The 13,895-nt window shown below is 34.1% G+C and overlaps 1 protein-coding gene across 1 annotated transcript in view; it reads left to right on the top strand.

The window, feature by feature from the left end:
• The window catches only part of LOC105620243, a 17,545-nt gene extending 6,085 nt beyond the window's left edge, over window positions 1-11,460 (top strand). The window contains exons 3-11 of the mRNA XM_012201751.1: window positions 4,822-4,938; window positions 5,093-5,265; window positions 6,741-6,984; window positions 7,337-7,563; window positions 8,311-8,532; window positions 8,628-8,777; window positions 9,441-9,630; window positions 10,314-10,575; window positions 11,153-11,460. Of these exons, the coding sequence (XP_012057141.1) occupies window positions 4,822-4,938; window positions 5,093-5,265; window positions 6,741-6,984; window positions 7,337-7,563; window positions 8,311-8,532; window positions 8,628-8,777; window positions 9,441-9,630; window positions 10,314-10,575; window positions 11,153-11,460 (1,893 nt within the window). The remainder of the gene's footprint in view (window positions 1-4,821; window positions 4,939-5,092; window positions 5,266-6,740; window positions 6,985-7,336; window positions 7,564-8,310; window positions 8,533-8,627; window positions 8,778-9,440; window positions 9,631-10,313; window positions 10,576-11,152) is intronic.
• Window positions 11,461-13,895: the final 2,435 nt, after the last annotated feature.

Here is a 13,895-nt window from a genome sequence, read left to right on the forward strand (position 1 = left end):
ATATATATATATATATATATATATATATATATATAGAGTCGTAGACGATTGCAGGATCCCAAATTATAAGAAATTGACCAATTTTAAGTATTCTCCCTACATTTGACTTGGTCGATTTCCTACGACTTAAGACTCCAGGAGGATCATCTACGAATTTTATGTAAACAAGCCTAAAGTCTATCCAAAAGATAGGTTAGATTCTATATAGTTTGCTTCTGTTACTAATAATTGGTTGATATAGCAAATTAGTAGCAAACACAACAACAAAATTTGTTGTCACATATTTATCGATCACCGGTTAAAGTTACTTTGTTAAATTAATAAAATTCTTTCTCTCAGTGAGTGGCATCCCGCGGCGAGATCTGCGAAAATAATCGTTAATTAATAATGCGAATTAGCAATGATAATTTCGGAGCGCGTAGGAAAGCGAACAATGGCGATGTGATAATTGACTTTTTGCGCGCATATGCCGCCCGCTGGTATTATTAGCTTCTTCCTGAAAACAGGGGCAAAGGGGAAGAAGGAGATGTATTGTGTGCATGAGCTAAAATACGCACAATAGGCTGCCAGCTACTTCCGTAGTAATAAAATCCAGATCAATATGGATGCGGCTCTTCTGATTTTCTTACAAGATCTACGTTTAGCACTAAAGTTGTCAGCAACTGATTTCTCTTGGCTAATTTGTACAGATATTAATTAAATGGTTTAAATTATGTTGCGTATTTTTTCTAAACTTTGTTTCTAAAGAACTTCAAATGATAATTACGGAAACAATCTAATTATTTAGAATGGAATATAACAACAGAAAGACATTTAAACAACATTTAAATAAACTTGAGACATTATTAGTATTAAATTATAATAATAATATTAAAAGTAAATATATAAAATATTAAATTATAATATAAAATATTGTACTTTCCGACAATTACTTTCCGGCATTCATTTTTTTATTATACTTTTGGATTTTGTAATAAATTTTTGATGTAAAAATAAAAAGAATCTCTTTTTGAAATATCATACGATTTACAGCGTCTATTCCCTCTGGCCGTATTTTCTTATTATTGTTTTTTAATTATAGGGAATCTTAATCAATATTTTGTTTAAATTATTGTACTTTTGAATTGGAAAAAACTGAATCGCGCAGATGATAGTATTAATAAATGTCTGTGTAATCACGTTATGTCAATAAATTATCTTAATACACTAAAGAAGGAAATACATTGCCTTATCAATTAATTAAATACTCAATTAATAGTCAATTAATTAAATACAAGAGACAATCGGAGATGCAAGTCACATATGACTGAATTCGAATTTCAACGTCTGGGCTTTGGCTTGACAAAACCGCGAAACCTCCGATCGCGGATTTCCGAATTTCCGATCGCGATCCGACATACATACCATCGCCGCGTGACTCCCATACGCGAATAATCGTCCAACTGGCGCGGTGTAGGAATGCGGCGAACCGTCGCGAGAGAACGGACTTCACATGAAAATGAGATTACCGCTTTTCCCATCCGCGCCGACCGGAGTAATAAGGCCGAGCCGCTAGTCGCTCCACTATCGACCGCGTTTTCTCTCAATGCGCTTTCGCGCGTTCAGATTGCCGCCGTTGCCGATCGATCGACCGATTATCCTTATTTATGTAGCTAGACACCGGCCGATCTATGTATGGCGTTTACGCGAACGAAAACGGCGTGGGCATCGGCCAATAAGATCGAGTCACAGTGATTTCCTGCGTCCTTTTCATCGTCCTACGAAAATTTATGACGCGCGATGACAATACGAGCGCGGTAGTTAACTGCGCTACAAGACAATCACGATTTTTCTCCCGCGGTGAAATAATCAACGGGCGTGATTTATCCGGCATTTGTTCCGTATCGCTGTATCGCGCAGGTCCTCCTACACTCTCATGCTACCGACGACATAGTTGAACGATCTAAGCACCCTGCCCACACATGCTGTCGATGATCAGATAATTCTTTCGAGTCAAATACGTGACGTGGCGAATGAGTCTCTTCGCACCGGCATCGCGACCATCGCCATTATGTTTAATTGATGAAACAGATCTGAGGAACGACGGGAACACGTAACAGATCGCTGCGCGTGACTGTGATCGAACGACCGCAATTACTCCGATATGTCAGCCTCCGTCGCGAGTCAAGCAAATAAGAACCACACGATTAAAACTGGTGTAGAATGAGCAGGGAATGGTACTATGCACATGTTGCTTCTCAATTTAAAATGGACACTTGTTTTATAATTTTTTTAAAAAGAATCGAGGAAAAATTTCAGAGAATCTACAAATTTCTCGATAATAATACAAAATTCAATGAATATTCAATATAAAAAATTAGAAGTTACAAAGAAATAAAGATTAAACATCTAAAGGATTAAATCTATAAGCTTAGGGTAAAGTGGTACAATTCTAAAATAATTTTTTTTATCCAATTGAGATCCAAAGTTTGATTTTTATTGTGTAAAAGATACTAAAGGGTATCAAATAGAAAAAAATAAAACTTAAACTTTGAAAATTATATTAAAATCTTATTTTATTCAGAATTTCTATCTCATTTGTATATTTTATTTATTTTGTTATCATTTATTTTATCATCAATTTATAACAATTTACATTACTAGTATTGTCTACGTGAAAAAAATTCGTGTAAACTAGCGTAAACAATATATAAATATTCTACGTAAACGTAATTTTGAAATATATGATATTATGATACAACTGCGGATTAAATAATTTGATCGATCAAAGTACGATGCACCGAAGCACACGTAAAGGTCTTTCGGAGCGAATTAACTCCTCCGCTTGTCGCGCGCGTTTTCCTTGGGATACGAGAACAATGCTGCGGCTCGGTGCCGACGCACGTAGTTGTCGTTCATGATTATTCAAATCGTTACCACGGAAGAACGCGTGTACACCGTCATCTTATTTCCCCTGTATGCGAAACCGCTGCTACCGCGCCGCTTGCACGCGAAGGAAGGCTTGCTTTACGTCTGCAAGAGGCGAGGCGAAGGGGCGGACGGCGGGGAATTATTTCCGCTTGCGGTACTTCTGCACTTGATGGCTAATTAGAGAATCGTTGCCAGGGCCGCGTAAAGAGCTAGTGGGGATAGCGCATGTATATCCCGACCATCGTCTCTCACGCGCCTTCGCGCGTAAACGCTTAGGGAAAATTAATCCATTAAAGGCTGTTGTCCTATTTCCGAGAACGCTCTAAACGGCAAACAAAATTCACAACGAGTCAAAATGTCTCTGCGGAAAACTCGCCTTTGCCTCGCGCACGGTTAAAAATTTAAAATATTATGTTACATAGGCGTGGACTTCCATCTGCTTCTAGCATAACGTGACTCTCGGTGGAAAGCCTAAAACACAATTAAAGAAAAACAGCCTTGAATTTCAGGCTGATATCTCGAGTTTTTTTACTGGTCATTCTGAAAGATGTCATGAGCAGATTTGCCAACATGTATGCTTGGAAATCTTATACATTTATTTCTTATGTTTTGCGCTGCATTAGTATATTTTCCATACAGGTAGCATTGAATTTGTTGCCAGTAAAGTTACGTATGTGTATGTTAAAATTACATTTTGAACGCAACGCATTAAGTGTGCAAAATTTATCTTTTTCTGTCTTCTCATTAAGCTAAATTGCGTTTATTCAAATCAGGTATGCGTTATTATGATATAAATACGATGTAGACTTCGTTAGCGTTCTAAGTATCAAAGAAAAATTATATAATGCGTTATTCTATTCCAAAACAAATCTGTTACGACAGATTTTATAAAGCATATCAATTTTCTTTGAGATTTTGGATTTCAATTTTTTTATATGTGGTTACTGACTTTCTTTTTTTCTTTCTTTCTCTCTTAAATTAAATTGAAAAGATGGCATTGAAGAAATCCTGTCGCACAACTTCAAAAGAACATATTTGTCTCCCTCAGTAGTAACGTTTCTCTTACTCATATTTTCATTGCATTAATATTTCCGGACTACAACGAGCGAAAAGAATCGCGAAATGCAACTCGTAGCATTTTTGAAAAAATACACCGGAAGAGGATTAGTTCACTTTTGTCGGCTAGCTGCGGGTTGTCGCTCCCCCGAAGAGACTCTCTTGGAAGCGAATGAAAGCAGAAACGCGACGTGAAAGTAAATTATACAAAAAGTGGAGTACCTACCTCTAAGGCCAGAGCTGCAGGCGTTTTAAGAAACGTTTCATTGCATTCGACTATATCCGCGAATCCCATCTTCTTACGACTAGTAGAATATACTTCCTGGCACATAACGACATTTTAATATTTAATTAGTAACATGCTGATCATATTAGACTTTTAAAATTACAAGTACCGAGAACAGTGCGCCGCAAGTATTCAAAATGTAATACTTCATATAATTTTTACATAATATAATATAAACATAATTTAAATTTTTACACAATACTTTATGTAAATATATTTTAATAAATTATAAGAGATTATATATTTATCGTATATCAACGTGTATTTTTTAATACGTCGTTATATAATAAAATGCCTATTCACTCTAAAACTTTTAGAGTGAATTGTCATTTTAAAGAATTGAATCTCACTCTTAAAGATTGAAAAGTGAGCCATTCTTTTTCAAGACTGATTCATCAATTTTCACTCTTTAAAGTGAGATTCCACTCCAAAGAATTTAGAAAGTATATTAGAGTTATACAATATATTAGACTAATATATTTTATAATGTTTTCATTAATGTTGTCGAGTAAAAATTAAGTGCAGATATGAAGAATTAAGGTCTTAATATTTCATTTTTACTGCGTTAGGATCGCGATGAACAGACGCGTCTTGAGATGAAGCACCGAAAAGAAGAAGATGATTTATACCGAAAATTTGCGCATCATCGTGAGGAAGAGGATCGACGAATTCGCGAAGAATTCCGAGTAAGTATTGATTAAAGCAGATTGTAACAAAAGTAATGTGATTTGCATTTTACAAATTAATTTTTTAATACATTGTTAATTACAAATAATATATATTAGTAAAATTTCAATATTACGCATTCATAATTTCATATATTACGCATGGTTTGAAAAGGATGAGTGGGAGAAGGAACTGGAGCAATTGTCGGCAAGATGGGAACGGGAAAAAGGCGGAAGAGTTCGAACCCAACAATTTCAGCAAGAGAAGGAAGATCTGGAGAAGAACATGACTCTACGTAGAGACAAGAAGAAGGAAAGTCTCACACGCAAGATGCTGGAGCACGAACGGTATTTATTATGTAATTAATACGATACACTACAACTCGCTTTTAGATCAAAGAAATAATACTTACATCATGGCTCATTCATTATTTCATTGAACAAAAAAGTAATTATTGAGCGTAAAGGATAACAGAAATATCTGGTACACTTGATACAGTAAACATTTGATAACGGATTTATTACAGATACAATTTTAATATCTGTAATAAATTCATTGTGAGATACAAATACATAAAATCGAAAAAAGTTGAAAATTTGTCTAACTAATTGGATGTCTCTATATAGCATGTTTGAGAAATCCTGAAACAAAAATTCTAAAAATTCACAAATTCAAATATCAGCTAATTCATATCAAGCTTTTATATAATCCTCTTTCTTCTCAATACACACAATAGAACGTGATACAATGATTGAAAACTACACGGAAATAACAATTTTGTTTTTTTGATATCTCAGCAAATCGTTTTTTCCGTATATAATACTTCTCTTTTGAAATTATCTTTAGCTAACGCATTCCATCTTGAATCGCTAATATATATTGTATATTTTCAAAAAAAACTTCCTTTTTAAACGCGATTTTATATTGAGAAATGAAAAAAAATTTGCCAGAATATGGGGTGGATTACTATACCTGTAGTTGTTTAGCAAAGAACTGCGATGATCCTGGCTTTGTGTGGAACACGCATTGTTGTGTAAATTTGTGCCTCTAGACAAACTGTGAATTCGTTTTATTTAGAGTTTTGAATTTCCGAAATAATTGAGACACATCAGGAATATACGAGTGTTTCTATACAAAACTAGGACAATCTCGCAATTTTTGACCAAACGACAGATCGCAGTGGTCCATCATTTTTTGTATTCTCCTGAATTGGTACCGGCAAGTTCTTTTTACTACCTAGGATACAGTTGTATTTAAAAGGGAAATTTTTTAATGTAATCTGAGCGATCCAAGATCGCAAACATAAGTTAAAAACTTTCATAAAGAAGAATATTATAAACTTTCAATCATTGCACGCCATTCCATCGCGTGTATTAAAAAAAAAGAAGAAATCTATGTAGAAGTCTGATATAAATAAAAGCTAATATCTGAATTCGCTGATTTAAAAAAATGTTTGTCTAAGAATTTTTCAAATATATATATGTATGAATAGTCGATGTAATTTTTCATACATTCTTATACTTTATATGTACAATAATTCGTAATTTGTTCGTTATTTATTACATGATATATTATGATATATTAACAGTCGACAATTTCAAAAGAGATTACGAATATCGATTCCATGCATTTTACGAAAGAACACGAGGAAGAGTTACGCGTGCACGTTTACGAGCCGCGGTAGCTTCAGCTTTATATTCTTTTTGGTTTCTTTTTTCTTCCGGACGATAAACAAGCTCGCGTGCATTGGCGCTCGCGAACCGGGAAGCCGGATTTTCGCGCTCAACACAAAAGCTTCTCGTTACTCCTGATCAATTTATAGGGCGGCAACCGCCGCGCTGGTGGAGAAACAGAGCTCGGAGATGCTGGAGCTGATCAATGAAGCGAGAAGCGAATACATGCTACAGGAAAGTTTATACCTTGACGAAGGAGACGGTTATACTCAGGAAGCGCCGCCTCCGCCTTATCCATCGCGCGCGCCACCCCCGCAGCCACCAGCCCTCGCCAAATACCATATCTACAATGATCCCCTAGAGTTCGCCGACATGGATCAGATAGCTATTTCGGTAAGATTTCATCGCGGAATTCTTTCAGCGCTTGTTTCCTCTCGCGAGTCATCTTCCTTGTCTCTGGAACAAGATTTTACGGTATACAGTTTATCGCAAGTATTCTAAGAGCTCTATCATCTATTACATTATAATGTTTTATTTAAATGGATTTAAACTCGAGAAATTTTTTTGTCATCTTAAAATATATCCGATATTAATGTTTTTATTTCCTTTCTTCATCTAATTTCTGAAGATGTTATTCATATTGGATTGTATGTATAAGCGACCAAGCCAAACACCGTACTCTTAACATCGCTTTTATAAGATTCACTCATATTAAGTGATTTACATTATCTTGTGTTGTTCTTAGGTAGCCCAAGAAGATCAAAAAACGTTCACCGACTTAGTGCGACAGTTGGTGAGCAGATGCGGATCGGATATAGAAAAGGCGAGGACAATATTCCGATGGATCACCGTGAAAAATCTGAACACTATGCAATTTGATGAAAACTTACGGGGTGACACTCCCATGGGTCTGTTGAGGGGCATCAAACACGGCACGGAAAGTTACCACGTTCTATTCAAACGATTGTGCAGGTAACCATACTAACGATAATATTACAAAAAATAGATGATACATGAAAAGAATTTTCTCTCAAAATTTATCCTGAAAATTTGGTAGTAGTGGTACAATACAATATTTTAAAGATTTTTACCATGCACTTTAGTAAAATTAATCAAATTTATTTTATATATTTTATTGTAGTTTTATTAGTGAATAAAAGAGATTTACATAAAATTCTTTGAAATACAATGTTGTCCCATGACTATCATATTTGCAGGGTAAATTCTAAGAAAAAATTTTCTTCGTGTATATATATATATGATATATCTTATATAAACAATTTCTATAAAGATACACAGTGAAGACCCTACTTTACAAAATTTACATATGTAATTATTCATATTTCCTTGAACATATAAATTTAGTGGAACAAAATATAAATCATGCTTTTTAAATTTGAAAAAGGAGTTTGCGTAATTTTATTTTTATAAAAATAATAATAATGAATTTAATAAATGCAGATTATTTTCCATAAATAAAAAAATCTAAAATATCTTATATTAAAGAATAATCATATATGAAAGCTGATGCACATAAACTTTTTATTTTTATTATGTTATTGTAACTGGTTGCATTCCGATAAACTCGCGAAATGTGAGATCAAAATGCATATAATATAGAATATATAAAGAGATTAAGAATTATCGAAATGTTCGACATTCATATGTTTCATTTGTCTCAATTAATAATATTTAAATCGTTAATAACATTGAATGCAGTTATGCGGGTTTGCACTGCGTGGTCATCAAGGGTTACAGCAAATCGGCGGGATACCAACCGGGCGTTTGTTTCGAGGACAACCGATTCCGGAACAGCTGGAACGCCGTGTATGTGGCAGGTGCATGGCGGTTCGTCCAGTGTAATTGGGGAGCACGACATCTCGTCAATGCCAAAGAGGTTCCCCGTCCCGGTCAAGCGAAAGCTAAGAACGACAGCCTCAGGTAACGACATACCAAAGTTATCGATGGTATCGTGATTGCAGCGTTTGCGTGTGCAAATAAAACGATCAATGTGATCACGAAGATATTTCACTTAGGTACGAGTACGACGACCATTACTTCCTGACGGACCCGCGAGAATTCATATACGAATTCTTCCCTTTGCAAGAAGAGTGGCAGTTGCTTAAACAACCGATTTCACTAAAAGATTTTGAAGAATTGCCTTTCGTACGGTCTTTATTCTTCAGGTAAGGCAACATTCCTGTTTTCTTTTTTTCTTACGGAATATACTTTCTTGAGGAATAAGAGAGAAAGCTGGATTCTACGCAGATTAATTGTAACGTTCATGATTCATTTTTCACGCAAAATGCACTGTTCAACTCCATGCAATTTATATAACTGCCATTAATTTCACATCGCTTTAAAGGACTTTGCACTAATTACATAGGAAATTGGATCTCGGTGAAATGAGATGGTTTTCACATATGTAGCTTATAATATGATGAACAAAGATGTATACACACATGATTCAAATAATGGATAACCGTATCAAAAGTATAAAATTTGTGTTCATAATTAATCACTTTGGATGCATCATAACTTAAGAGTTATTCATTATTTGAGCAATGTGCATATAACATTTTTTGTTCACCACACATTACAACATAAAAACTTCATTTCACCGAGATTTAATTTTCCATATAATTAGTGCGAAGTCCTTAAGCAAAGGTAATAACAACTTCAAGCGTATCACGTCTTAACAAATTAAATCTGTCCATTGAAGCGCGTTTAAAGACCGTTAGAATATAATTAAACTGACTATCTCTCGCAAGTGTGATGAGATTGGTCTATTAACAATGACCGTAAGTTGCACAGCGAAAATACCGTTCGGATAAATTCTGCGTGTACAGGTACGGCCTTTACTTTCCGGATACGAATACAAATGCCGTTATGTATACGGATTCCACTGGTGCTGCAACCGTGAGGATAGCGATGCCAGCACATATGCAATCATCCCTTATCTTTCATTACAATCTCAAGTTTTATGATAATGATGGCGATGGTTACGACGGTGTGTCGCTCAAGCGTTTTGTCATGCAGGTAAATTAATAGTCTGTGGCCTCTGTATTAATGTCATGATGATTTATGTCAAGCGACTTGAATCGCGTTGCTTTATAAAATATTATAAAAGTCATATAAAGTAATTCATATGTTTCTCTTTAATAGCTTATTTTAAGACTTAAATGCTTAATTCGAAAATTAAAAAATAGAAAGAAACAGAAAAAAATAATTTTAATTTATATTAAGTATGGGAAAAAGTTCATGACATTTTTCCTGTTAGATGGCATTAAAAAAAACGCCACGAACTTTTTCCCACACCTATATAATAGTTCTAATATAATAAAAACTAATATAAAAAACTAATATAATAATAATTCTTAAAACGTGTGTGTGTGTGTGTGTGTGTGTGTGTGTGTGTGTGTGTGTGTGTGTGTGTGTGCGTGCGTGCGTGCGTGCGTGCGTGCGTGCGTGCGTGCGTGCGTGCGTGCGCGCGTGCGTGTGTATGTGTGTAAGAGACGGACGGATTATTATTATTATATATTCTGATATTGTATAATACTAATTTTTGTAGAACTTTCTATTATTTTTATATTTTATAACATTACTATCAAGTTGCATATATGAAAGATGTACGTTATATTTATCTAAATTTAAAATAAATAAGAAGATAACGCAGTGCAGATCAATACTTAAATAAATTTCACGAATTTGAAATTTTTTAGTCGGTTGTGGGAAATATAGTCGCGTTTCGAGTTCACGCGCCGTGTTCCGGATCCTTTCTTTTGGACATATTCGCCAATGCGGTAACGCCGAAGGAATACTTGACCGGTGAACCGATGAAATTCAAAAGCGTCTGCAAATTCAAAATCGCATGTGAAGAATTGCAGACGGTGATGGTACCATTGCCAGATTGCGCCAGTGGCGAATGGGGTCCCACCAAAGCTACCAGATTATTTGGTCTTATACCCATCACTCATCAGGTACGTTAATTAATCAAATTGATTTGTTCGTTACTATACAGTTAATTTAAGGCAAAAATCAATTAATATAGATTATAAAAAGTGATTTACAAGTATATGCAGACTCCTATTTCCTTAACATGTCCATATAATAGTTGAATCAAAATACCAATTGTGTAATAATGCGTATAAAATGTTAACATTATAATTTTAAATAATTAATAATTATTTATTATTAATATAAAATTAATATATATAAATTAATATAAATAAAAAGAAAACTTTGATTACATGTTTTTTTTCAAAAAAATTAAGCTGATTCTAGTGCTATGTAAAATATAATAAACTTTTCAAGTCTATCGAGTTAGCATGTAACTGTTATATGTTTCACGTAGATAAAAGTTTTGTCATGTTTCGGTCCACAATCAGTTCCACAAGAATAAATTTCCTTTCCACTCTTTTCTCTCACGTATGGAAATACTAAGGTGAAAAAAAGAAAAGTCAAGAAAGATTGGCCAAGAAAAAGGAATCTTTTATCAAAGCCGATTTTATCAAAACCTGTCAGGCAGTTCACAATCGCACAATCTATTGATTTTAGGAAGCTCTGGTGTTCGCCGGGCGTGAGCTGGAGATTCAATTCCGCATGTCGAGGCCGTTGACGGACTTCATGGCGACCCTGCACAAGAACGGGATTGAAGAGAAGCGCCTATCCAAGTACGTGACGCATTCTATCGCCGACGACGACGTAGTCACATTCTCTATAAATTTCCCCGAAGAGGGTCAATACGGTCTAGACGTCTACACCAGAGAATCCACAGTCTCACCCACCGCTCAGCACGACGTCACTGGCGAAAAGCATCTACTCACGCACTGTTGCAAGTATCTCATCAATTCCAGCAAGAGGAATTGAGAGTAACCTCGAGCGTTTTCGTTGAAGTTCAGCTTCATCCGAAAATTTCTACTCTAGTTGTGAATGGCGATTACTAGCGAGGACTGAAATTCTAGTGCTTATTAAGACGAGCGACACACTTCTTTCGTGGTACTTTCGGAAAATTAAAATTAGTAAAGCGAATTGTGAAATATTTTGCAGGCATGATGAACGACGTCGTTACTTATCGCGATGAAATGATCACAAATATTTTATAATCCGAAAGTCTCGCTTGTCATACTGAGCTTGTTCTATCTTTAGAAAACAGAGAGAATGTGCAACGTTCTCCGGAAATGGATCAACTATTAATGATAAATTAATGACACTTTGTCGTGAATACACAAAGGGAAAAGAGTAAAGAAGCCGGTCGAATGACAATGGTAACGAAGAGACAATGATGAAAGCAGTGACGTTTTACGTCATTCTTCAAAGAAAGATTCTATTTTATGCAATTCCGCTACCTCGAGTCTAACAGTAGGCTTACGACTGGAAAATAATTATTAATGTAAAACTAACTATGGAATTTTAGTTTTATATGGGAGAGAAATTTTTCGAAGGGCCTCAAGTAGCAATAAATATTTTCGTAAGTAAATGGACGGGTTTAACGCGATTTCTTGAACACTCAGTATATCTGGGACGTGCTTACGGTCGTGCTCCCTTATATCATCTACTGGATTAGTACTTCTGTATAATGATGCTTTGACGCGATCATGCTTCTCTTATGCAACCGAATAAATTATTACGATCTGCAATTCCGTTATAACAATTTCATCTCCTTTACTCTCACCGAGCTTTACTCTCACCGACAGATTCATATATTTATCGCTAATACCGCATTATTTTCAATATTACCTGTTATATGTATATCCCGTTTCCGATTGCGGATCAACATTAAGCATGTGACGCGTATAGATCGAAGCAAATATAATATATTTTATGTACGAAAAAGTGCTTCTGTATATATAATGTACGTATATATAGCATCATTACGACTTGTGTGTGGAAAGTATTGTTATCTATAAAGAATATTGAATTGTATCTAAGGAAGCACTCGTCCAATTTTATTTAATCTACTCTTCTACTTTTTTAATTTCTATTTTTTTATATTGCTCTATAGGATTCTATTTATTTTATAATTAGACTGTGTTCTCTTTTAAAATTGATAAATTTGCAAGTCGTAATTTTCGAAATGCACAGGTGCTATACTTTATATTATCCCTTATAATGATATTCGCACAATCGAGCAATCATTTATTTAGTGATAGGATAGTATTCGCACTGTCGATTATGCAAGCAAAAATGTCGTTTATAACAATTAAGAAGAAGATATATATTTATTAATCGTGTAATATTAATCTTTCTTGTTGTCAATTAAAATTTTAACCACGAAAGGAATCCCCACATTATTATCTTATGTAATAAATGTAACTCGAGCTTACAAAGTCTATTTTGTTATCCATTAACATTCATAAATATATAAATTAATTTTTTTATATACCGTAGTTACTTTCAATAAAATTTTCAATATGTTCTTGTATAAAGATTTAATAAATTGATTTCCACAAAATAATTTCAGACTCAAATAATTTCAGATTCAAAATTATTTCAATAAATCGATTATCACAAATCCAATCTGAATTAATCGATATTCATACAATTGCGTAATTTTTTTTTAAAGTATGCTTATCAAGATAAAGATATTCTTCGAAAGTTTTCTTAGATTTTATATTGATAATTCTCAGGAAGAAACTGTAATCAATATTCTTTTTATTATATTACTCAAGATCGTTTCTGACGAATTAAGAAATACGCAGATAATCAAAATGATAAGATATTCAAGTAGAGTAAATAATTCAGTAAATAATTAATTAAGAACAAAGAATTCAGTAGAGTAAATAATTAATTTCCGCAAAACTTCCTGTCAAACAGCAACCCGTTGCACTTATTCCATCGAGCATGACAAACGTAACGGTACGTCCATCTTGCGGTAAAAGAACAAAATTTAAATTTCATGAATCACAATGCACGGCTTCATACAAACTTGAATAAGGAGTTGATGTATTACAAGCGTTTTTAATATCGTATTCTCACTTCGAAATGAATACATCCAGTGATAATTTTAATAAATCAAATACAAAACTATAATTATTTAAAGGAATTACAGAAATAATCATAAATAATAAATCCTATTCGCAAAGCTATTTTAATTTATTAATAATCGATTTTAGCCAATAATTGTCTTCAACTTCTATGTAATCCAAAAGTAAGTCTGAACGACAGTAATCCTGAAATATAACTCAATAATCAATAAATCCTTTAAAAACCATAGATACATTCAGTACTCAGCAGTTATAGTTCATGTGAATTGCACAATTTATAAGATATCTATCAATCGATTAATTCTCTCTCTCTCTCTC

This window comes from Atta cephalotes (genome assembly GCF_000143395.1).
Source record: "Atta cephalotes unplaced genomic scaffold scaffold00002, whole genome shotgun sequence".
In the NCBI taxonomy this organism is placed as follows: domain Eukaryota; kingdom Metazoa; phylum Arthropoda; class Insecta; order Hymenoptera; family Formicidae; genus Atta; species Atta cephalotes.